General features: G+C 43.3%; 1 protein-coding gene across 41 annotated transcripts in view; it reads right to left on the bottom strand.

Annotated features, from left to right (window-relative positions):
* Clasp1 (cytoplasmic linker associated protein 1) overlaps window positions 1-26418 on the bottom strand; it is a 219805-nt gene that overhangs the window by 33630 nt on the left and 159757 nt on the right. For 15 of the 41 annotated variants that reach the window (XM_029538538.1, XM_029538545.1, XM_029538547.1 and 12 more), the window contains 10 exons: window positions 25179-25202; window positions 23712-23956; window positions 21591-21654; window positions 20752-20754; window positions 18979-19142; window positions 15158-15236; window positions 14145-14288; window positions 6584-6727; window positions 5659-5765; window positions 1582-1698 (listed from right to left, as the gene is read on the bottom strand). In XM_029538538.1, the coding sequence (XP_029394398.1) occupies window positions 1582-1698; window positions 5659-5765; window positions 6584-6727; window positions 14145-14288; window positions 15158-15236; window positions 18979-19142; window positions 20752-20754; window positions 21591-21654; window positions 23712-23956; window positions 25179-25202 (1091 nt within the window). The remainder of the gene's footprint in view (window positions 1-1581; window positions 1699-5658; window positions 5766-6583; window positions 6728-14144; window positions 14289-15157; window positions 15237-18978; window positions 19143-20751; window positions 20755-21590; window positions 21655-23711; window positions 23957-25178; window positions 25203-26418) is intronic. The other 26 variants (XM_029538549.1, XM_029538576.1, XM_029538552.1 and 23 more) reach the window with 6 other exon arrangements.

Raw genomic sequence — 26418 nt, 5'->3', positions numbered from 1 at the left:
GCCTCGAACTCAGAAATCCACCTGCCTCTGCCTCCCAAGTGCTGGGATTAAAGGCTTGTGCCACCACCACCTGGCAGATCAATATCCTTTAAGCCTTCACTTCTTAGGGAAAAGTTTCCCACAAAGGCTGTCATCAGGAAGTGGGTTGGACAAACAACCCTAAATCTATGTTTTTAAAAATGTTTATCTTTTGTTTTTGTGTTTGTATGGACATGTGTTTGCATAGGCACTCAGAGGCCAGAAGTGGTGTCAGCTCTTTAGAGCTAAAGTCACAGGCATTTGTGAGCCCTCTGATGGAGGTGCTTGGACTAAAACTGTGGTAGAACACTAAGTGCTCCTCTCTAGCCCCCAACCCTGAGACTCGAGGGGTGTCACATGAAGACTGTGCAGAGGCTGGTGAGGTGAATCTGCACGTGACACTGTGCCCCATTTGAGCCTGGAGACAATCCCAGGACATACCGGTTTGGGTTAAAGCCTAAGCTTTGATCACCTGTAACCTTTCCAGTTAGACAAGGAGGGGCGTTGCTGTGAGTCTTACATTAGGAAGAGTAACTCAGTCGACCAACAGCCACTGACCTAAGGGCAGGTCATGTCACCCTAATGCAGCCTGGTGACTACCCTGTGGAGAACCACATGGCACGTGGGTAGGGACACCGGGTCAGAATGACAAAAAGAAGTCAATGGGGAGAGAGGAAGTCTGTTTTTGGGACCTTTCTTTTCTGTCATTTGAGGGCTAAGAACACCGGGTATAGCGAAAGAATAGGAGCCCTGCCATGAAACCAGCTTCAGCCCTAGGTAGGGCACTTTTAGGGACAATGCCGCAACCTATCCTGCTTTTTTGTTTTTGTTTTTGCCAACCTGACTTGAGCTGGGAAGAAGAACCTCAGCTTAGAAAATGTTTCCATTCACTGCTTGTAGGGCATTTGTTTGACTAATGACTAATGTGGGAGCCCGCCAACCCACTATGGGTGGTGTCATGTCCTAGGCCTGAGTGGTATAAAAAATCAGGTCGAGCAAGCCAGTAAGCAGCACTCCTCCATGGCTACCACTTCAGTTTCTGTCTTGAGTTCCCTCCCTGATTTCTCTGGAAGACGGACTACAAACTGTAAGCTGAAATAAGCCTTTCCTCCTCAAGCTGTCTTATCACAGCAGTAGAAAGAAAACTAAGATACACCTCTCAGGGCTTTCTGTCCAGTTGCTGTGAAACAGTATTTGTGAATTCACAGCATGGACAGTGACGTGGAAAGCACAGTCTCACCTGACCCTTAGCTCTTCTGTGCCTGGGTCTCACATTAAGGAAACCGCACCCACCTCTGTCTACCTGACTGCCATGCTAGGACAAACAGCCCACGAGAGTAAATGGTTAGGTGGTTAAAGGGTCACTGTCTCTTAGATAGAGCAGCAGCCTGGCTCCAGAGCCTGTTCCTGCTCACTTGTCTCACCCAGGCTCCATTCCTGCAAGTCTAAATGAGGCAGGAATCTCACCAGAGGAGCTCAGAGGCTTTCTAAAAGACCCAGGGCAATATTGGGAACACAATAATATTGTGACATCTTGAACAAATTTAACAGGTAGCATGTTACCTGGGAGAGTAAGAGCGCCTGAGAGTCTTGTGGGAGGGAGCGGTGGGAATGGAGTTAGGCTGAGAAAAGGGAGGTGGGGGCTTCGATAGCCCGTCGGCACTCCAACCCCACAACCGACTGCAGTGATCAGAAGAGGAAAATCAGAGAGAGAAAAACATAGATACAAAGGGGAGGGAGATGCTCCATCAGAGTTTCTTTAGAATTTCTCTTTTCTGACAAACTCTTATAAAATCAGCTGGAGCAAAATGTAGTACTTTGTACACGGAGGGGAAAAAAGAACAGGTTCATTTTACGGTTTGCTTCTCAGGACTGTTTTTATTTTTTCTTCCCCAACCATAGGCTAAGCTGACAGCATTAATCAACTGAAGTTGGCTGGTGAGATGGCTCAGCAGTTAAGAACACTGGCTGCTCTTCCAGAGGTCCTGAGTTCAATTCCCAGCAACCACATGGTGGCTTAGGACCATCTAGAAAGGGATCTGATGCCCTCTTCTGGCATGCAGTTGTATGTGCAGACAAGTTCTACATTTAAAAAAAAAAAATACACAAATAAATTTGGCAGAGCACTGGGGAAGCAGAGAGATCTCTCTGTGAGCTAGGAGACCCCGAGAGTAGTCATGTACATACCTGTGAGAGGACATACTGTCTGCTTGGGCTGGTCAGACATTGGAAGCACTGGAAACTAAGGATGCTAATGTGGTACCTGAGTCATTTCAGAAAAAACCAGAGGTAGCACTCTCAAGACTTAATTCAAGTGGGACAGTTGAGGTGCTCTAAGACCACACTAGAGTGTGGGGACTCTGGGGCAGCAGACAGTGCTGCTGAGCTGGGGATCTCGTCAGAGTTCAGAAGAAAGAGTACCATTAGAGGGTGAGTAGATGAAGCAATAAGTCTCAGCTGGCCAGCTCAGAGGAGAAAATAAACTACAGACATGAAATGGCATTGGCATTCCTCTGCTTCTGTATCACCCATAGGAAACTAAAATGCACCGGGGAACACAGCTATCTAATTGCTTGTCACAGTGTCAGTAACTGACCTAGGCTTGTGGAGACTCCCAGGGAAACTCTAACTCTTTCCACAAGTCTTGAGAACACAGGACAGAGTCCACAGCACCCTGCCTGCTGCAGCAGTTTGCACATGTGTCTGTATGGAGGTCAGACGACAACCTCAGGGGCTACTCAGGAGACAAGATGTCCGAGTATCCAGGAACGTCACCAAGTGTAGGTAGGCTTGCATGCATGGTCTGGGGGGTTAGTTTTCACCTCTTTATCTCATTATGGCTGGGAATAGAAGTACCTAGCCTTTTATATTTTTTAAAAACTGGGTTCTGAGGATTGAACTCAAGTCCTCATGCTTGGAAGGCAAGTGGTTTACCAATTGAGCCATCACCACCTTCAGTGCCATCAACACAGTTCTCACAGCTGATGTCCCTAGGTATTAGCATCCCCGAGGAAGGGCGCAGAACCCATTTTGTAGGGAAAATATAGCCTGGAGATGAGAGGTCATTGAGGTACAGGATCTAAAGCCCCCTTTTAAGCCACATTCAGGCTGGGGGTAAGCCGAGAGGGAACGGGGTGGTACCCAAGTGTGGTTCCACGTGTGGGCTGGGCTTGATATGAACACTTGCCATGGTCTAGAGATGCTACCTCACCTAGCCAGGAGAAACACAAGAGCCATCTGCAGGGCAGCTTTGCCAGTGCACCCAGAGGTGACCATGCAGTTCCATTCTGTCCTGGGACATGCTCATCAGGAACATAGGACAGATTGCAGCAAGATCTGAGATACTTGCCACGGCAACTCCTCTCTACCACAGAATTGTAATGGGTAAAACACAATTATGTGTTAGACAATAACCTCTGCTCAGATACCGGGTCATACCTGTTCATTAGTTGGGAATAGCTGGCAGTCACCCCTCTCTCTCACACCAATCGGTAATGACATAGTCTACAAAGCGTTAGCCTGTAGACATCTCTGATACTACTGGGTCGATAAAAAGAACTTTCTCACCAGGGAAATCTAAAGCTACCATCAAATTGAGCTATTACCACTTTTAAACAGTCCCTTATTATCACCATGATCAAATTACAGAACTTTTGGATTAAAACAAAAATCCTAGTTCATCTTGATGTGCAGCACTAAAAAACAAAACAAAACAAAACAAAACAAAACAAAACCAAGCAGCTGGTCTTCTATTTTTCCTTTCAAAATAAAAGGTAAGAGTCAAGATCATGCTTGGCTTTGAAACATGGTGGAGCTGACGTTTATCACCCCTTGAGAGACGTGCAAGCTACTCAATTCTTGGGTTTAACCTAAAACTACATTAATTGAGTAATCCACTAAAGAAGACATGGCCATGAGAAGATATATTCTGGTCACAGCCAGAACTTCCAATATTGAAAATAAATCTCTTCATTTCTTTCTCCTGAGTTTTTTTTTTTTTTAAGCTATGGTTAAGAATTAACATTTTTAATGATTTGGAAACCTGTAAAGATTAATTTCTAGTCAGTTTTTTTTTTAAACCTAGTATCAAGGTAGTGAAATACTTAATTTGAGGTATTATCTTTTCTCATTATCTAACAATGCAATAGTTGAAAGATATATGAACTGCACACTATGGAAGAACAGACTTCCTGAGACAAAGCATCAATTTATAGAGAACATGCATTTTCCTTAAAGTTGTCACTGTCTGTACTGCACCCTGATCACTCAGGCTAAGCCATGTACCTCAGTGATCTTAGCATTCAGTCACTGGGGAAGGGGAGAGTGCCTCTCATCAGTGTCTGACTGATTCTAACATGCTGCAGCCCTAATAACACAGATCAAATCTAGAGATATAACATCAGACTTGATACTATAGATCAAGTATGGATCTGATATTATAGATATTACTTGATAATATAGCACATACAAAGCAATCAAAGACAGCAAAGTGCTGTAACAACTTATAAAACACATGCTTTCCCCAAGTACAGATTTTCTTTGTCCTATGACATTGAATAACTGGTGTCTGAAGAGGATACTAGTGGTAAGAAAGGAATCCACTATATTTAAAAGCACCAGTGTGCTAGGTTTGGTCTTACATGCCTGCAATTCCCATCACTGGGGGTGGGGGTGGGGGAGAAGAAGTGAAGGCACAGGATCTTGAGTTCAACATTATCCTCTACTACATAGTTTGGGTCAGCCTGGACTAAATGAGACCCTGTCTCAAAATGAAAACCAAAACAAAAGGGGAAAACAAAACAAAACAAACAACAACAAAAAAAAGTGGACATCCTTCCAGCAGATGGAGGTCTTTACCAGGAAAGGGTAAATTTGGCATATTTTCATAGCCCAAAGACCTTGACTTCTCATAGATAAAATATAGCACTTGAGGTCCTTGCTGATCCAGAATATATTGTGGCTTCATAGAGCCACCACGTTGAGGTCTAAGAAGCCTTGAAACACCTCTTCTGTGTAGTCACCCCACTGTTGGGCATGGTGATATATGGCTGCCATCTCAGGAGCCTAGAGGCTGAGGCAAGCTATATATGGAAAGTTCCAAGCCAACCAGGACTACTTAGCAGACAGCTCAAAAACAAAAATAAAACTAATAAGAAGTTAGGCTCCCAGACTAACAGGAGTCTGTGCATGCTGTATGCCATGATGTGCAAGTCCCCAGCCACTGTCTTTGCAGAGCAGCATCTGCTTTAAATAGGACATAGGCAGGTCTGGAGTGGAAAGCTGACTGGAAGGAAAACTACCCCAGGCTTGGTGCAGACTCTAAAGGGTCATAATGGTATTCCATTATGGTTCTCTACATTTTAGAGGAGAGCTGAAGGGCTTCCTCAAGAATTCATGTGCCCTTCAGTGTTTATATCTATGAGGTACTTGGCTCAGTGTTTAGAGCTATCAGAACTACAAAGGACACAGAGCACAAACTATTCACTGTGGTGCAGGAATTAACTGACAAAGACTGGACAGTTACAAGTGTCTGGGAGGAGGGAGCCCACACCCTGTCCTAGACTCTGCTTTCAGCTTAAGTCTAAGCAGGCTGCAAAAGATGGGGCGCTTTCATTTTTCACTTCTGTGGAATGAGCTTACCTTGGAGATAGTCCCCCATGGGAACAGTTGGTGGGTGAGGTCAGGGGGCTGGTCCTGCTGCTGGGGTGGCGGGAAGGTGTCCGGCCAATTGTATTGCTTGGAGATCCCTGGAGCAAAGGAGTGTAGGCACCATTATCCAAACGTTTTCTTGAAAGTCCACAAAGACAACCTTGCCCCACCCCAACCCTGCCTCAAGTTATAAGCTTCAATGGTAACTGTTCTGCAGGAACTCTTGGAGCTTAATGGCACTGTCAGTTTATGGTGGCTAATACTACTAATCTGACAAAATCCAGAACCACATAAAAGACCAATCACTGGACAAGTTGGCAAGAGACTATCAAGATTGGATTAATTAAGGTGGGAAGACCCACACTGAATTCTGGCACTGTCATCCCATGGGTTAGAGTGCCAGACAGAATAGAAGGAACAAAGTGAGCTGAGCACCAGCGAGCGGCCACTACTCTCTGCTCCTTAACTGCAGATGTAGTGTGACCAGCTGCCCCCAACTCCTGCCACTTTTCCCCAACACCACCTCCTGCATCATGACGACTGAACACCACTGGAAATGTGACCCAAGACACACCCTCTCTTCAGTTCCTCTAGCCAGTGCAATGGGAAAGGAACTAATAATAGCTATGCTAAGTGAAACAATTAAGTAATTCTATCATTACAGGAATAAAAGAACTAGTATTCCAACAATGAAGGAATAATAAAACAACCTGGTAAATATTTGAGTGACTTGACAACCTTACCCACAGGAGTACCGAGTCCATTTACATCTGGAGCATAAGCCAGGATCAGAAAGGACCCCAACCTCGTAGGCTGAAAGCTTGTTAAGAGAGGGCAAGGAAGCTGGCTGTCACTCATCCTGGTGGCTGGGTGAGGGTCACTTGGAGGTCATGATAAACCATGAGTGGGCACTTACCACACCGGTGTTACTGGAGTTCTTGAGGTGGTTATGCAGGAGTTTGGTGGCACCATCCTGGAATGTTTTTGGCAAGGCACCAAGTAACATGGTAAATTCAGGAGTGTTCAGTTCAAACAGAGAGATGAGCACAATCTGTGCTGCCTAGAAAAAGAAGGAATGGCTAAGTGACAAGTGTGCACCACACCATCAGAGAGTTCACAAGCACTGCTTTAAAAGGAGAGCATCGTCCGGGCGTGGTGGCGCCTGCCTTTAATCCCAGCACTTGGGAGGCAGAGGCCAGCCTGGTCTACAAAGTGAGTTCCAGGACAGCCAGGGCTATATAGAGAGACCCTGTCTCGAAAAAAAAAAAAAAAAAAAAAAAAAAAAAAAAAAGAGCATTGATCATAGAGAGCCTGACTTCCATCTGGAATAGTCCTTGCTTCTGTTGTAATGCCTTGGCCTTGATGACACATTTCCTTTGTTGTCTAGCAGGAGGAAGGAAGGTAGAAGAATATTAATAATATCACATTATATAATAATAAAAATATTAAATGTTTAAGATTATTCTCACTCTAGTGAGAAGTGGGCAAGCTGGCAGTACATCCTGGGAAGAGGAAGTTTCCAGACAAAGCACTGTTGGGTTTATCTTGGGACATTCTACCCCACCTCACTTGACTAAATTATAGAAATTTTAAATACACATGAAAAATGTCTTCTTTTATGCCTAAGAAGCAGAACAAAGACTTAGGGGAAACAAACTGGATACTGAGATAGACAAAAGTACACTGTTGCCCTTGGGAAAGTATTTTATTAACTGAGTGATAACTCAGGGACATTTACAGTGCTGGTGGCCACGGGAAAGCAATCTAAAACAAGAGACAGGAACTTTCCCTCAAGCACTGTGCTCCTAAGGCTGTGACTTAGCCATAGAGAGTCTGAGCTTAAAGCCCAAAGACTCGGCAATCAGTGAGGAGGCTCACTTAGAAACACTGAAGCTGGGTGTGGTGGTGCCTGCCTGCTTTTATCTCAGCACTTCCGAGGCAGAGGCAGAGAGGTTAAGGCCAATTTCTGAGTGCCCGCAACCTGGTCTACACAGTGTGGTCCTGGCAGGTCAAGTGAGCAGAGAGATAATCTGTCTTAAACAACAACAAGGAAAAAAAAAAAAAAAAAAAACCTCAAACTAAGCTGAAAGATGCTTCCAGTAAATACCAATTGCCATTTCTTATTAATTTCTAAGAGTCAGGAGAAAGAAAAAATTATGTAAAACTATTTCTAGTTTCTATTTCATTTTTATTTTAACTGACTATACTATAAGATATCTTTTCAGAGACTATAATATTTAGGATTACAGTAAAGTCTTTGGAATATTTTCCATGATATAGGGTCAAATTAAAAACTAATAATATTCTTTGTGGGATAAAAAATTCTTTTTTCACCTTTCTAAATGCATTCATTTAGAAAAGCACCAGACACCATTTCCTCCCCTGATCATCACAGATCGTTACCAGACTTTCTACAGCCTCTCTACCCCAGACCCTGGGAGGCTGGCATACTCTTAACCACACCTGAGAAACATCATTACTGATGATGTACTATAATAAAACATACTTGCCTGATTTAAGCACCATACAAAACAATCTGTTTCAAACAAATGAAAGTACTGTTAGGTGATTTGTGTAACAAAACCAACTTCAAACAGTGTGCAAATAAGTCTGTACTGTTAGAAACAGTTCTTGAGACGTTAGGGAAACTCCACACACACGCAGGAAAATCACATGGTGAGGAGAAGGCAGACGGGAGAATCTCAGCACATGAAAACACAAGTGTGCCGTCAGTGAGGATGCACAGAGACTTGGGCTTGGCATGTGCATAGTGGCCCCTGAAAACTGTCACTCTTCATCTTGGAGACAGAGCCTCGGCTTGGTACTGAACTTGCTATGTGTGTGATGTCTGTGAACCTCTGGTTTCCTGACTCTACCCCTGGAGTACCAGGATGACAGCTGTACACTACCACGCCATAGTATGAGGAGCTGTGGACAGAACAAGGCATGCTGGGCAAGTACTCTACTGACTGCATTCTGGAACAGTCTATCTTCATCGTGACATGTGCCGCTGTCTTTAAGAGACTATATTTCCTCCCAGAATAATGCACATGAATGCCTCAAACTAACTTGAAGGTTTTCATGATACTAATAAAAAACAGCATCTTTTAAGAACAGTAGGCTTGCTGGGCATGGTGGCGCACGCCTTTAATCCCAGTACTTTAGAGGCAGAGGCAGGTGGATTTCTGAGTTTGAGGTCAGCCTGGTCTACAGAGTGAGTTCCAGGACAACCAGGGCTACACAGAGAAACCCTGTCTTGAAAAACCAAAACCAAACCAACCAACCAAACAAACAAAAAAACAAGAACAGTAGGCTTGTAGCCCTAGACAATGTGCAAATTCTTGGCTATTTATTAAGATTTACTTTTATCTCAGGAAAGACACCTTTAAATTCTAACTTGTTAGGCTTTTAAAAATAATTCCAAGGCTAAATTTAAAACACATTTGTATTTAGTGAGTGTGTGTATACGTATGCTGTGTGCATGCATGTGCACCTACAGAGGCCAGAAGAGGGTGTCAGATCCTGTTGGGTAGGAATTACAGGTGGTTGTGATCCACCCAATGTGGGTACTGGGGTCTGCAAGAGCAGTTAAGTGCTCTTAACTGCTGAGTCATTTCTCCAGCCCCTTTTACTTTAAAAATACTTATTTTTATCCCTTTGCCCCTGTGTATGGGTGTGTGATTATGTGTGTATGTACACACATGAGCACATATATGCATATGTCTGCAGAAGTCAGGAGAAGGCTTTTGTGTCTCCTGGAGCTGGAGGTACAGGCAGTTGTGAGCCACCTTTTCAGTCCTCAAAAGTCAAACTTTGACTTAAAGATGGTTACAAAGTATAGTCTTTTTCTGAGATCAAAACTTCAGAAATTAAAAATATAATTTGAAAATATGCTTTTAAAAAGATTTCAAATCAAACTTTGACAATGAGACTGCTATGGCCCTAAACTCTGTGATTTAGTAGAACTGAAAATACTAGAATCCAAACAAGCGAGAAAGGGAGATTATATATGCCATTACTATCAAGATGATTACATTGGAGGATAATCTATCCAGCACTTGGGAGACAGAAGCAGGAGGAGCTCTACCAGTTCAAGGCTAGCACCATTTAGAAACAAAGTCCCTAAGGTAGATAGCAATATTCCATCTCAAAAACAAACAAAAAGGTCACTTTCCAATACCAAACTACTTAAAAAACATTTGTGAAAACGCAGGGTAACTCAGAAAGTGGAAAAGACACACAACATACACATGCCCCTGCATAGCCTCTACCACTGCCAGAACCGCTAAGGTAGCCTGATAATAATTTCCAGGTATTACTAACCTTCTCGTGTGTGTGTGAGTGTGTGTGTGTGTGTGTGTGTGTGTGTGTGTGTGTGTAGCATGCATTTCTGATTTGGCTAGGCTGGCCGACCAGTGAGTTCTGGGGACCTGCTTGCCTCCACTCCTCTGGCATCTTAAGCATGTTCTGCCATGCTTCTTCACATGGGTGCTGGGGATCTGAACTCAGGCCCACCCTCACAATTATACAAGCACTTTGCCCACTAAAGCATCTCCATAGCTCCTTGCTAGCTTTTGCTAGGGGACAATTTAGAAGTTGTTATGGCCTGGTAATTTCAGGGTCAAATGGAATCTTAAGAGTGATTCTCACTTTTCTTTTTTTAAAGATTTATTTATTTTATTTATATGAGTACACTGTAGCTGTCTTCAGACACACCAGAAAAGGGCATCGGATCCCATTACAGATGGTTGTGAGCCACCATGTGGTTGCTGGGAACTGAACTCAGGACCACTGGAAGAGCAGTCAGTGCTCTTAACCTCTGAGTTATCTCTCCAGCCCGAGTGATTCTTATTTGTTCCTTTCCAGTAGAATTCAGGGGTAGGTAAAAGGTTCCTCAGAACTCACTGTCTGCTGAGAACTCTTAGGACCATCATCTGCCTGGCAGCTGTACACTTTACAAAAGAAAGGACTTCTTCCAAGCAGGCAGGACATAAATTAAACTTTAATATATGTTTTAGTGTTGATACTACTCAGTTGTAAAAACTTCTGATGTGGGAAAATGGGAGGACGCAAAGTTTCTACTTTACTGAGAATAGTAAACTTGCTTTACAAAACCATCAAGACAAGGCACTTTGAAAAAAAAAAAAATTGTGTGTGTGTTCACGTGAAGGACAGAGGACAACCTCCAGGTTGTTTCTCAGGTTCTGCCCACCTTGTTTTTTTGGACAGCATCACTCAGTGGACTGGAGCTTGCCAAGCAGACTAGGCTAGCTGGCTCAGCATCCCCAGGGATCTTCTTGTCCCCACCTCCTCTGCATGGCAGCAGCACCTTGATCCATGGGCACTGGGCCCCAGCTTGGGTAAAGGTGTCTGCCCGAGTCCTGGATATTTATGATACTCCCCTTGCTATTCTATTTGATATGGTAGTAGGCAACACTTAGAAACCATTCACTGAGAAGGTGGAATCAGGACACCAACATCAAAACAGGCACACAGAGTCACATGCCATCATATTAATGGTAATTCTCAGTGGCCTCACAGGGGGCAACTGGTACGGACAATGTGAAGGTGGACAGAGGGTGTGCCTGGGGTTAATATATGGGCTCCATCTACCTGTTTACAACTTTCTTCCAAGTTTCCTTCCCCAGGCCCAGAGCAGGTGGGAACTGACCTACCAGGGACATCGTCCCCTGCTCGACTACGCTGACGCAGGGACTGGTGAGTAGAAGAGGGGAGGGTCATTAGAAAGAGGAAACAGTCAGTGGAGGCTGTCTGGTGGCTCAGTGACGCTTCATCAAGGCTGAGGCCCCTGAGCCACAAGTCAGGGACAGTGAGGCCTCAGCACCCTGACCTTTGCTGGTTCTCTTAGTTTATCACAATCCTTCGTGGGAGGAGGAGAAGTCTTGCTTCCTGTGATATGAAGGGCAATCAGAGGCCGAAGTGAGACATGAGAAACAGTCATGGTTAAGTTCACAGTCAACTCTCAGGTTTTAGATTAGGCTGTGCTCCCCACACATACATACATACATACATACATACATACATACATACATACATACACAAACATACATATTACATTTACACTTGTGTGTGTGTGTGTGTGGTGGGGTGGGGTGCACATGTACTACAACATTATGTGGGGACCAGGAGACAACTTGTAAGAGTCATTTTTCTTTTTCTAGCATATGGATTTCGTGAATGAAACCCAGTTCATCAGGCTTGGTGGCAAGAGCCTTTACCCCCGGGCTGTCTTGCTCTTAAGTCATTTAGAAATGTCATCCTTCAGAGACCTGCATACTTTTCTGGATGCGTCCCACAGTGTGTCTGTTCTTCTTAGGTTTCTTTGCCACGTCTCCATTGCTCACATTTCTCAAGACCCGAGGAAGCCAAGGAATCACCAAGCACTTGTGAAAGGTTAGCCCTGGCTAGCCCACTGAAAAGTGACAGCTTTGACAGGGAGGAACATACAATTAAATACTATGGCTGGACTTAGGGGTTCACACTGTAACCCAGCACTGGGAAAAGGAAGCAGGAGATCACAAGTTCTAAGCCAATGTGAGCTTCATGAAGCTGTCTCAAAAAGCTAAGGGCTGGATACAGCACAGGAGTAGAGAGCCTTGCCAGCATTCCAAGGCCCTGGGTCTGAGTTCTAGCATCTCATACGCGCACACTCACACATAATACAGAAACAATTTTTTTTTTTTTTTTTTTTTTTTTTTTTTTTTTTTTTTTTTTTTTTTTTTTTTTTGGTTTTTCGAGACAGGGTTTCTCTGTGTAGCCCTGGCTGTCCTGGAACTCACTCTGCAGACCAGGCTGGCCTCGAACTCAGAAATCCNCCTGCCTCTGCNTCCCAAGTGCTAGGATTTAAGGCGTGGGCCACCACTGCCTGGCAGAAACAAACAAATTTAACAGGAAAAATTCTATTGCCTTTATTAGATGATCTTTCATATATAACGTGACTTCCTAAGTACTGGAAAGAGCTTGGTTCTCAACTTGTTTCCTCAACAGCAACAAATCCCAAACAACCCTTAGACAATAGCAGAAGATGTCACAGGATCTTTTTCTTACTGAAGTCAAGGCAGCTCTCGACGCCCCAGCTAAGCATTATCAGCCTCTCAGAGACAAGAACTCAGGGGATTAAATGCCTTGCTCAGCTGCACAGGGAGAAGCCAAAAGGAGGCCAAGCAGCAAGCTTGTTTCCAGGTAACATTCTCCATCACTTTCCACCAAATACAGTGCACTGGGAAGGCCTCGTGACCTCTGACATCTAGCTGGCACACGTGCACAAGGAAAAGGTTCATGTTGAAGTAGCCACGCCAGGTAATAGTTGGGTATCTCTGGGAGGCTTCCAGCAGCCACAATCTGTCAGGCAATACCCTTTGAATGCTGTGAGTTTGCTTTTCATTTTGAAAAAATACTTTAAATACTAAAACTCCCTTCTCCTTGCAGAGTGAAACATCCCTAAAAATGGAGCTAAGAATGAAACAAAGGAAATATTAAAAACATTGGAAGTTAATGAGTCTGAACTCTATCAGCCTAAAGTGGTTTAAAATGCTTCAAAGGGGCCATGGGTAGGGCTCAGCTTGCCCAGCACAAATGTGACCCTAGGCTTGACCCCCAAAGTAACATAAGCCAGATGTGATCCCCAGGAGTACATAAGCTGTATGCAGTGGCACAGACCTGCAATCTCAGCACTTGGAAAGTAAAGGCTGGAGGACCAAAGTTCAAGGTCATGGGGATGGGGCAGGGGTATTAAGAGTACACAGTGCTCTAGCAGAGGACCCAAGCAGAGGCTTAAGACTGGAATTTCAACTCTAGGAATGATGGCTTTTTCTGATCTCCCAGGGTCCCTGTACGCAGACATGCTCATGCCCACATAATAAACACACAAACAAACACAAGTCAAAAATAATAAAGGAGCTACTGAGATGGCTCGGTGATTAAGAGCACTTGTTCCTCTTGCAGAGGATCCCCACTTGGTTGCCAGCATCCACATGTTGGCTCACAGCCTCCAGAACTCCAGTTTTAGGGCATCTGATTCTCTTTTCTGACCTTGGCAGGCACCAGGCACAAACAGGCTACACAGACATAAATGCAGGCAAAACACCCAAGCACATAAAACTTTTTAAATCTTTGTTAAAAAGTAGTTGAAGGGCATCCTCAGCCACATAGTGAACACAGGGCTAGGTTAAAACTATGTTTCACTCCCAGGCACCTTTGCAGCCACAGTGAGCTTCAGATCTGCCCATCCCTCATCAGAGCACAGTGCCAGCGAACACACAACTACCAATGCTTTGTTATCAACAGGTTGATCCATCAGACTACAGATGGGCAGAGCAGGATAGAGAAACAGTACCAGCACAGCCGAGGTGAAACAGCTAGGTAGGTGGGTGTGTGGGGCAGTACCCACAATTCCAGGGAATGTTTATGCCTAGCCAAGGAAAGCCTGGAGTCTTGCTTCAGCTCTATGAACATACCTTTCTCACGTCTGAACTCTTTGGTTCTGTAGTCCATGTTATGATCCTAGAAACAGCAAGTCTTGTTTCACTGGAATTCACAAAATCTGTGGGGTCCATCTGTCTGGCTAGAGACTCGATATATTTCAGGATTGCCACTTTGACCTGAAAGACCAATGATTATAAATGTTAAGCATTGGCTGTTACAATCTTTGAATAGAATTCTTGGCTGGCAGTCAGCTGAAAAGTGAATACCACAAAGGGGAAACTTCCCCTCTGTCCCTGATGAAGTTTATACATGCACTGACAGGTCTACTCCACATCCATGCTCCTAGATTCTCAAAGACAATAATAGCTTCCCCACTGGTCAGAAGGTCAAGCTGAGCTCTGCAGCCAGTTCTGTAAACATTCTGGACCAGGGCCTGACAGGCAAATCCCATCCCCCATCTCATACCCCACCCCAATTTCTCCATTAGTTTTTGTTCTCAGGAGATGGAGGCTACTATCTATGAAACCTATCCTAGAGCCTCAAGAAAAGTCAGTGGTCAAGGAACAGACTACATATGAGCACACACAGCCTCCTTTCTTTGTGTAGTGACATGACTGAGCTGTCTTGTCATTACAGGTATGACTTTCTACCTGTCTCAGATAATGTTACTATTAAAAAAAATTCTGAAAGAAAAAAAAATGTTCTAACACTGTACTGATCTTGGAACATCAGAATGCCTTTCCCAGTTACAGGCTCAACTGTTAAAAAGCTAATGCACATTTGGCAAGGACACAGAACAACTAACATTACTGACACTGTTGGCAAAAATAAAATATGGAACAATTATTCTGGTAGATTCTAACAGTAGGCATCTGCCTACCAAAGGAACTAGCCATTTGGGACCAAGAGAAATGAGAACACATCCATAGAGGGCTGAACAGAGATGCTCCTAGTTCTTCAGAATCTCTAAACAAGCTACAGAGGGAAAAGGGACTTGAAAAGCAACATAAATGACAGGTGTTGAATTACATGAACAGCCACCAACCTTGAGGTTTGGAGTTTGAGTCTGATCCACAATAAATCTCATCAAAATGTTAAATTGTTGATCAAATGGAAAGGAATCCCTAGGATAAAAACAAGTTCATATGTTTAATCCTGCTGTAGATTAATATATACAAAAGTACATTCACACACACACACACACACACACACACACATATATACACACACACACACATATACACACACATACATATATGTTTATATATGGTACTTTTCAGTTTATATAAATATTAAATTAATATTTCTATAGGGAAAACTGTGTGTAGCTAATTTAAAACTGAAGGCTAGGCAGAGAATGCAGGCAGGCAGTTGGACTCCTACCCCCTCCCCTCCTTCCTGAACACTGCTTACTGGAGAACCGGTGATTCTCAGGCCCCATCTTTCTATCTGTTCTAGGCCACTTAGAGCTCACTCTGTGGAAGCAAGTATCCTCCAGTCCTGTAAGTGCAGGTGACAAGAAAAATGCTTGTGAGGTGCTCAGTGCTGGGAACTTCTCTACCCAACTATGACTCAGGGATGTCCCAGGCCCAAGGAGCACTTTTCCTTGCCTCAAGCCTGTGACTAAGTCCATGCCTCACAGACTCTGTACATGCCTGACCTAACCAAGCAATCCTGGGGACTTTAGGCTAGCAAAACACAATCCTTTTATTCTTACGGTGTAGCAATCACTACTACTAGTTTAAAATTGCATAACAGAGGTACTGGGCTGTGACATCTTCATCGCAGGAAAGACAAGGCAGCTGAGTGTCTGGGAGTAAGTGACAGATGGTTCTCTCTGGATCTCTTAGAGATCTAAGAGACTCTTCCTACAGAGGTATGGCAAGAGACTAAGGATGCAGGTTTGAATCTCCAACAGGGGAAGAATTTTTTTTTTTTTTAAAGATTTATTTATTTATTATATGTAAGTACACTGTAGCTGTCTTCAGACACTCCAGAAGAGGGCACCAGATCTTGTTACAGATCTGGTGTAATAATATTCCAGCCCTGGGGGAAGGAATATTATCAAGTGTTCCAAGACACAAGTGGAAATTAGAAGAAATAATACAAGAAAACTATAAAGTTTTATAAAGGGAAACATATTACAAACTGGTATTTTAATCATAATTACTTATAAAAAGTAAATTTAAGCTAAGTGGTAGAGCACCTGCCAATCACGGACAAAGCCTCGGAGTTCCCCTAACCCCCAAAGTAATCAAACTGGCCCTTATTTTCCACAACTGGAATCTGTGAGAGCTGACGCTACAGAGAGCTGCTTCTGGAACAACAAGCACCTGAGTGTTGCTACTTAAGAAATTAATGGGCTGGTGAGATGGCTCAGAGGGTAAGAGCACTGACTGCTCTTCCAAAGGTCCTGAGTTCAAATCCCAGCATCCACATGGTGGCTCACAACCATCCACAATGAGATCCGATGCCCTCTTCTGGTGTGTCTGAAGACAGCTACAGTGTACTTACATATAACACTAAATAAATCTTTTTTAAAAAAAAAAAAAGAAAAGAAAAAGAAATTAACAAGCTTCAACCTTTCCTGCTTCTGCCCCCCAGAAGACAGAGGTATGTCAGTGTGTTCAGGCAAGAAATGTGACTGTTGGTAGGCATCTCTAGAGGCGCGGAACCAGGGCGGGTTACAACAGTGGAGCAAGGTGCTCATAGTGAATAATCACTGATACCCTCCACTATCCTCTGGGACCTGCACCAAGGTATGCATATCAGTTGAGTGAGTGGGGAGTTGGGCGGGAGAAACAAACGCCTTTGACATACACATTTAATTGAGATTAAGTTTTTTTGGTTTGTTTTTTTGTTTGTGCATGTGTGTGACTGTGCTGAGTTTCTTCCTTGATCACTCTATTTACTGAGATGGGATCTACTGTTTGAACCTAGAGCTTTCTCCGGTCCTCATGCTTGTGGAACAAGCACTGAATAATCTGCACAACCTAAGATTAAGACTCTTACAAGAAAGGGCAACAAGGAAAAGAAGCTAACAGAGATCACAATTCTACTTTCCTCCCATCGTGTGTGTGTGGGGGGGGCGCAGGAGAGAGAGGGAGAGGGAGAGGGAGAGGGGGAAGGGAAGGGAGAGGAGGGAGAGGGAGGAGAGAGGGAGAGGGAGAGGCTGGGGTGGGAAGGAGAGAGAAAAAAAACTCACTGAGCTATATCCAATCATATTCCTTAATCACCAAAATTTAGGAGTATAGTCTTAATATTCCCACCATTCAAAAAAAAAAACTTTAATGAATCTTTCATTCATAAAGAACTAAATCTGACTAAATCTAACTCACACTTGTTTTATTTGGACTTTATAGAGTCATAGAAACATCTTTAACTATGCTACAAAAATCTATGCTTTTGACCTTTTATAAAGTCTGAAAACACTGGATCCATATTTTAGCAAGGCCACATCTACCTGCATGGCTTTTGGAAACCTCCATCAGACAAGACCACCCAGTCAACCCTTTGTAAGGCTTCCAGCACTGGTGTACAATACTGCTCCCAAGTTCTGCTACACGAATCGTTCAGTGGAAGAATTTGGAAGCCTTATCATAATGTATGCTACTCTTAGTTCTTTCAAAATCAGAAGAAAATCTGTGCTAATTACACAGGTTAGCAGGCTGAGAAACTACTCTCCCTGGCATTGGAGAGTAGAGTCACAAATTCCACATGAGTGCGTCATGTAGGAGTGCGTCATGTAGGAGCTGCAAGCCTGGGAATCACTTGCTTGTTCCTTTCAGAGATCCATGAGTCACGCTTTGGCCTCTGTCTTCTACATAATCAGCCAGATCTTCAGATATCGCCATTCTCTTCTAGTTCAGGCATGCTAACGCCCCTCAACTGCACAGCAAGCACCAGGCTTCTGCGGAGCAGCACGGGTCCCAAGTGTTTCTGAGTCCCAGGAACAGTCAGATGAGCCACAAAGATGGTTACTATTCTCAAACTCTAAGCCAAGGAACGGTCTATTTCTGTATGTGTGTGCATTCAGTAGTTATTTCTATATCAATTATTTCTGGACACAAACACACATACACATGTATGCATACACAGACAGACAGACACACATGCACATAGAAAGTGCACACAGAGCACGTGGAGACCAGCAGTCAGCATTAGGTGTCTTCCTCTATCACTTGTCATCTAATATTTTGATCCAGGGACTCTTGTTGAATCAGGAGGCTCGTCATCAATTTGGTCAGGCTGACTGATCAGCAAGCATCCTCCTGTCCCCACTTCCCCACTGCTGGGATTACAGTGCAAACGGAGTGGAGTGCTGGGACCTAAAATCAGGTCCCCACGCATGCATGAGACTTCACCAACTGAGTCTCCCCACGAGCCCCAGAACTGTTAATTTACAGACAGTTTATGGTCCAACAAGATCTCTAGATCATATATTGCTAAATTTCTGAGGCAAGTTACAAAAAAACTGAAGTATTCAAATAGAACTTCAGAAAGATATAAACAAATATTTTACATTTAACCTCTCTAAATGTTATTTTTTTATAAAAGAAAGAGAAGTTTTGTAGTTCTATACATTTCATAGGCACTCATCAGCAGCTCAAAGATAACATGTAAGCAAGGGGAACTGTGTAAAGACTAAAACCACAGGCCTGGTGGTACCCACGCTGCCTTTAATCCCAACACTCAGGAGGCAGAGGCAGGTAGACCTCTGAGTTAGAGCCAGCCCGGTCTACAGAGCAAGTTCCAGGATAGCCAAGACACCATTAAGAAACCCACTCTTGAAAAAACAAACAAAACGAGGACTAAAACTACAGCCAAGACTCCTACAGCAGTAACATGGCAAGACTGAGTGCTCACCTGGTGACATCTAGAGCCTTCTGAACTTTTGCTTGCACAGATCCAAGTAAGTCTGCTCCCATTTTCTTAAGTAGTTGTGTGAGAAGGACGAAAAGCCAGTCTTGCAAGTCATCCTTATGAATGATTATAAAATCCACGAGGGTCTCCAAAAACATACTGAAAACCTGCACAAGAGAAAATGAAGCACCTCACACCCTGCCTTCATGACTTCCTCCACAGCCTGAGAGGTTGCAAATGCCTGCCCGAGCTGGCCTAGCCCAGTCTTGTTACTCAGGTTAACTACTGCTCCCATCTTAAGAGGAAACACACAGCAGAATAAGGGCAAGGGCTTGGGGCAGGGGAGTGGGGAGGGCGTACTTGACACTTACTCTCTGTTGTGAATTCCACCGCACACCAGGCCATGCAACAAAACAAATTCCATGTTAGTCCACAGCAAAGAAATACCAGTTTCATGCAGTTCCTTTCCCAAAAAAAGCTACGAACTGATAAAAATACTCTCTTCTCCCTCAATATAAACCCATAACTGTCAGTACAGAGAGAAATAAATGTTTTGGAGTTTAATCCTGGAGAGTTTTCTGAGAGAGAAAGAAAGACAGAGAGAGACAGGGGTGGTGGTGTCTTGTCCTGGTTGTATACTATTCTGACGCATTCCCTAGCATTCAACACATACCATTATAGGGCATCAAAGGGTAGAAGCCCTATTCATGTTTCTGTGACCATTGACTTTTGTCAAGTAATTTGATGTGTGCCAATTTCAGATGTTAAGAATAGGATTATAAGAGGAGCTCCTGACAACTCCTGTGAATTCTCACGCCACTACATAGTTCTACATAGTTACTGCTGCCACTCGAGGTAAAGCAGTGCAGCGAGGAGCATCCCTAAGTCTGTCTCAGGGAAGGAAGTGGCACCAGGCTCCCTAACCCTAGTGCTGCCCTAGGACACCCACCCCACACTCCTCAACTCTATCACAGCAACTATTCACCACAGGGGCTCCAGTGACAGCTCAGAACGTCAGCGAGCTCTGATAGGTGGGAATGCCTAGCTTGGCTCAGGTAGCTAAGAATATGAACTAAACTGAGACCTCCAACTCACTGGACAAGAGCCTTCTGATGGAAACAAATTTCCTTCTTTATCCTCACATTCTGCTTCTGAATCAGCAATCTAGAGGTAATGGGTAACAGAAAGTTCATCAATGTGAAACCATCTAACATAATATTCCTTATGGTATAACTCTTACCAGTTATGTTATACTTATGGTTTAAATTGTATCACTCTTAATAGTTCCATAGAGAAAAAACTTGATGGTAAGATCTTTGGTTATCTATTTGGACGTTAACCTCAGTCTTTTGGAGGTTTAAAATTGATGTCTTTGATGCTGTCCTTTCCAGAAGGCCTTCATAATGATTATTAATGAGTATTGTTGCAGGAACAAGAGGGAGGAGAAGCACCCTGTGGCTCTTGTTTCGCCTTGTTTTTTTTTTTTTTCCCCCTACATCCCTAGCTCATGGAAGCAATTCAAGAAATGCTGAATGACAGGGTGAATGAATGGAGGGTGGGTACATGGGTTAATAGAGGGATAGGGTGATGAATTTAGGTAGGCAGACAGATGAATGGATAGGTAGATGGTAGTTAGTGGACAGATGGCTGGATGACTGGATGAACTGATGGGTAAATGAATGAATCAATAGATGGGTAGATAGATATTTACTACTTCAAGGACAATTCCTATGAGGAAGCAAGAGTAGGAAAGAAGGAAAAAGAAAGCTGCTGGACTCTCTACTCATCACAGGCTTTATTCTCCCAGTATGACTTGGAAGAGACTACCTTTACTAGGTACAATCCTGCCCACATGAAGTTAGTTCCTATCCATTCCCACACTCTAGTATCTATCTGGTGTTTAACCCCTTAGCTCTCTCTCTCTCTCTCTCATCTCTCTATTTTCTTACTCTTTAGATATCACTAGCCCTTACTAGCTAAAATACAGTGAAATCCAAGGGACTTTTTAAAAGAGGCCCCCTTTCAGCACTACCCCTGGTGGGGTTTCTGAGAAAGACTGGGGAGAGGGAGGGAGTCTCTTGTTGAAAAGGCAGTCCTTAAAGGTTGGTATCCCAAAAGGCAGAGTACTACCTAACAGAACTCCATCTACCAAGTTCTTAGGAACAGCCAGATTCCATCAGGAAAGCTGAATTTGGTTTTATAATAAAGGCAACAAATAGATACTATATTTAATATATATAAATATAAATACATAAAACAAATAAATGTATAAAATATATAAATAAATTCTACCTGAGATAACAAAGCAACCATATATATTTTCCCACTACTGTAACATTTTTAAAATATACTATTTTATATTCTAGAACCTAGCACACTGTTTGGCTAAAGGAGATAGACACAAATTCCTGCTGATGGAATAAAAGACTCCATTTAATTCCTTTCATGACATTCCTTATTTGAGGCAAAATTTGAAATTGATGGTCATGTAAGTTCCCAAGAATTACACTTTGGAAGATGTTAATGCAGACTGTTGGGAAATTCTCTCTCAGTTCTGGGGTGTATTACACAATTTGCACAGGCATGCACACAGAATATACTTAAGGCCTGGTTACCTTGCTGTGAGGGTCGGCAAACATTCGGGTGAAAATCTCACACAGTCTCTTCAATTCTACTCGACTAGTGGAGAAAAAAAATAGAAATAAGTGAGTTTAAAATGTAATGTTACCAGTGCAATTAGATTAAAAAAATCCTTTACCTAATCTTTAGTTATGTAATTGAAAAAAACTATCTCAAATTAATTATCTTTCCTAATTGGTGATGAAACTGAGACTCTCAGAGGCATAGTCTCAGTCTCATTTTAGTGTGAGGAAATGCACTTGATTGCCATCTACTCTGTGCTATCAGAAGTGGACAGGTATGAACCAAGTTCCCTTACTTCAGTCCAAGTCAATTTTCTACCTGCTAGGCTATTTGTGTGTGTGTGAGTGTGTGTGTGTGTGTCTACTATGGGTGTGTGTAAAGATCACAGGACAAACTGTGGAGGTAAGTTCTTTCCTTCTGTATAGGCCCAAGGAGTGAACTAGGTTGCCAGGCTGGGCAGTGAGTAGCATTATCCACTGTGCATCTCACTGGACCACATACTTACACTCTTCTCTAAGTACAGTAGCATTCTTGTACCTTTTCACTCAGCTGGGAACTGACGATAAGCACTATGCCACATGACTGAGGACTGTACAAGAAAATGGCTAACACTAGGACCACGAAAATCCTCAGTACACACTGGTGTCCCCTGCCTTCTCTCATCCCCCTTTCACATCAAGGTTGGAAAGAACTGTTCTCTTTCTGGTCACACCAGAACAAGCCACTTCTTCAGGCACCCGAGATCCAGATGCCTCAATAATCCTTCAGTAATCTAAAGGTGATCAGGGCTAGCAGGTTCTTAAGGGCCATTGTGGGGTGGGGTTGGTGATGGGGGAAGTCAGGGGAGGGGACCTAGTAAAAACCATGAAAGCAGAAAGTAGATCAGTCAACAAGACTTCAAGAACAGCCATGACAAATCACACTCATGTTGTGTTGGATGCATCACTAGGGTGCCTGTGTACTTGAAGAATATGACAGAAGCTGTCATATCATTTTCATGGACAGAATGGGTTAATGGGAGCAAGGGTGAATATGGTTGACAGAGGCAACTGACAATGACATTGCTAGACATGTAGCAGTGTTCATGAACCACATGGGGGTTCTCCATCCATGGCCACAAACCAGCTTATTCAGGTTCACAATTTATTCATCAAAACAAAAACCAAGCAAGCAAGCAAACAAACAAAAAACCACAAACTCTGCCTTTCTTTGAAGTAATGCCCAAAGCATGTTTTACGGGTTCTGTACTCTTGACTCACATCTGTATAATAGATTGGTCTTAAAACCAAGGACATAGGAACAGGCTTAATTAATGAACAGATTTATCTTTCACTCTCCATCCTTTTTTCTTTCCTTTTATTTGGAGGAGGTGTAGAGATAGGCTCTCACTCCATAGTCTAGACTGGCCCAAAACTTACTATGTAGGTCCAGGATTGCTTTGAACTAACAGGGATCCCCCTGCTTCAGATGCCCAAGTGCCAAGATTACAGGCATATACTACTATACTTATCTATTTCTCTATTATTTCAAAAAAGTTACAAAATAACAGCATAGCAATAGCAACAGAGATGTGAGGAAATTTGGTATAAATGCATCCCTTTATTTAATCTGTGCAATGCATGGTTATTTAAATATTTTATAAAATACCAAAGGGAAGTACCAGAAATCATCATTACAAAGCTAGCGTGCTGCTGCTTTGGGGAATGCTCTATCTCATTGAGGACTTGCTTGGTATGCCTGAATTGTACACATGAATGAATACATGAGCTTACAGACTTGTACTTGCTGCAGTTTATCCTGGAGCCTTGGGGAGAAATGAGCCTACAGGTACAGTTCTTTTCTGTACCTGACTCCTCAGGGAGCATCATCTAAAGGATGCTCCTGTAAGATATGCACCTGTCAGGAACCAAATGTCCTAGCAACCTAACAGATGACGACCATGGATTTGCTAGATGTTTTCAGACATCTGGGTGGCAGGCACTATATCTTCTCATGGGTGACCCAGTGACTAGAACTTTGCAAGGACTCTATAATGGCAGAGGCACCTCAAAGCCTCTGACGAGTCTAACAGGGACAGAGATGTGTGTCCTCACCTCAGTGTTCTTTGGCTCTTCAGTAAGTTCTGCAGGCCCAGGAGCCCCTCTTTCCGTTCTGACCAGTTGGAACTGGCACAATGGTTGAGAACCTCTGCTACATCTTCAGTCTGCCGCAGATAATGGGGAATGCCACCATTCCTGGAGCCATATGAGCGCTCAGAGCACACACTGGAGGCATCACTGTTGGCGTCATCATCAGAGTACATTCCATAGGGCTCGTATCTCCTTCTCACAGGCTTCTTCTGAAATGTCCCACGAGGAGCAGGGGAAGGAAGAAGTGGGAAGGTGAACCGGTCATGACTCATCAGTTAAAAACTACAGTGCAGAGTTAAATATAAACACACACATACTTTCTATGCTTACAAATTAGGGAATTAAAAATAGAAGTGTCAAGGTAGGTGACATAAGTGACATGTTGCACATTTTTGTGAAGAAGAATTTGTTGTCTTGTAGAAAGTGTGTATGGTGGAAAAGGGGATTTTCAGCCCGATGGATTTTGGTGCCAATCCTGGTATTACTGCTAAATAAGTGTGTCAGTTTCTGCCGTGGTGACTTCTCTCGAGGAGGGTAACCACTACACCTGCCTCAGCAGACTAGTGTGAGGGTTTAATGAAATTCTGAAGGACGAAGCACCAATTCACTGCAGCTGTGCTCACATGTGCAGCCCCTGCAGAGCACAGAACAATCTACCTTAAGCATGGTCTGTGGATGTGCTTGCTTGAACAATCATGCTTGCTTAAGAAGTTTGCAGTTGAAATGTTAGTGGTGGAGATATTCTATGCAAAAGGGTTCCAGAGTGTATGAGCCACTTTAGTTAGCAGCATCATTTGGTTCTTAACATCAATAGGTTTCTTTTAAAGTAGACTACAATAGCCCCTTCATTCCCCTCTCACACTCTGCACATAAGACAGTGTATCAAGTATGTTAGTGTGGTATGGCTGGCACATATGTTTCCTAAATGAAGTTACTGGCTCAAGCCACACAAATAGTTTTAATTTTCAAACAATGTTAATTATTTTGAATCCCAGCTTGCTCATGACAGTACTGTCTTCTGTCCTAGCAAGAATTCTTCCTAGCATCCCCTTTCACCTTTAAAAATATTTTTGATTTAGATGATAACCTATATATGATTTACACTCACATATAAGTCAGATTTCCTAAAATAAGAAAAGGTTGGTCAACAGATCTGTTCATGAAGTTATGATTATAAAATAGACACAGATTGAGTTAATAAAACACAGGAAGGACAGGGAGCAGAGTGACATAAAAACAGAGCACCTTCCCAGAAGGATGAGAAAGGGGACAGACTCCATCACACGGCAGCAAATCAGAATGCTTACCAGAAACACCGAGACCAGAGTCTCTAACTACAACTACATTTTGTGCTGCATTCAACTAAATTCTAAAAGAAATAGACTTGCAACAGAAAAAAAAAGTTGTAAACAAAAGTTAAAGCACGGGTACCTTGCTCCTGGCGTCTCCTAACAGCTGTAGGCAGGAAAATATTGAAGGATGGGGGAAAAAGCATAGAGAATTATGTCAGAAGCATATGTGGGGATTGTTCTGGCAACAAAAGTGTATAGCAACATCTATTAGCAAACCAAAAACACAGGTCAGCAAGCGGTTGGTTTGGAGTAGATCATAGCAGACTGTGGTCTGAATGGCATGTCCTAGTCCTTCAGGCTCCGTCCCAGGCTCTCTGGTTCATGGCAGAAGTCTTGCTGACATTTCCCATACCCATTCATTATTTGTCCCTATGAGATCTGCCTACCCCAAGGGCTTCCATTCTGTAGGCAATGATTCTCTACCATTCTGGCACTTTCCTCTTCAGAAGCAGGTCACTCAGAGACACCAGACACAGTGGACAAAGGAGTAAGGACAGGATGGGGGCTGGAGCCCGGAGGAGAGCTCAAGTGAACCAGAAAGGTCTGATTCTCTAGAGCTCCACTCTGCCTTGAAGAACTTTGCGCACGGTCCCTTATGTGGGCTTTAAATAACTATATATATAAGGGTTTAGCTCCACTGTTTCCTAGCCCCCTGACCACCACTTGCTATAAATAAATAAATAAAAGGCACATTCAGAATGCTTTGACTTGAAAAAAAGCCTGATTCTGTCTCAGCTCTTGGTTCAGGTTAGAGCCAGAAGAAAGCCCTTCTGCACATAAGGCTTGAGAAGACCGGCTGCTGAGCAGGGAGGCTGAGAGTGGCTAACAGCTTCCTCTCAGATGCACACGAAGGAAAGAACCTGACTGTGAGGAACAAACAAAGCCGAGATGCAAAGTGACAAGAGCAACATCTACACAGCCACAGGCAGTAAAGCACTGATCAGGTGGCGCAGGCTAAATTCAAAACTTCAGACTGAAAAGCAGGGTAGTGTTGTTGTGTTTGCTTGTTTCCTAACAAGAGAATACATCTTAGAACAGCAGTGGGTAGGGTACCAGTGAGGACATTTTGAAGAGCATGTATTTCAAATGCTGGGCACATGACCTAGGTGTGTGAGACCAGGAGGCAAGTTCAGCATAAGCTGACCCAACAGGAATGTTTGCTGTGCCAGACTCAAGGAGCCATGTGCACCTGATGGTTTTTTTTTCCCAAATATTATAATTTATATGCAACCCCCCCCCATGCTTTACAACTTTAGAGACAAAATCTTAACATTTAGGAAAATTTTCTGTGTGTGTGTGTGTGTGTGTGTGTGTGTGTG

The sequence above is a fragment of the Mus pahari genome, chromosome 5 (assembly GCF_900095145.1).
Source record: "Mus pahari chromosome 5, PAHARI_EIJ_v1.1, whole genome shotgun sequence".
NCBI classification, from domain to species: domain Eukaryota; kingdom Metazoa; phylum Chordata; class Mammalia; order Rodentia; family Muridae; genus Mus; species Mus pahari.
This window is presented reverse-complemented; position numbering and strand designations above follow the sequence as displayed.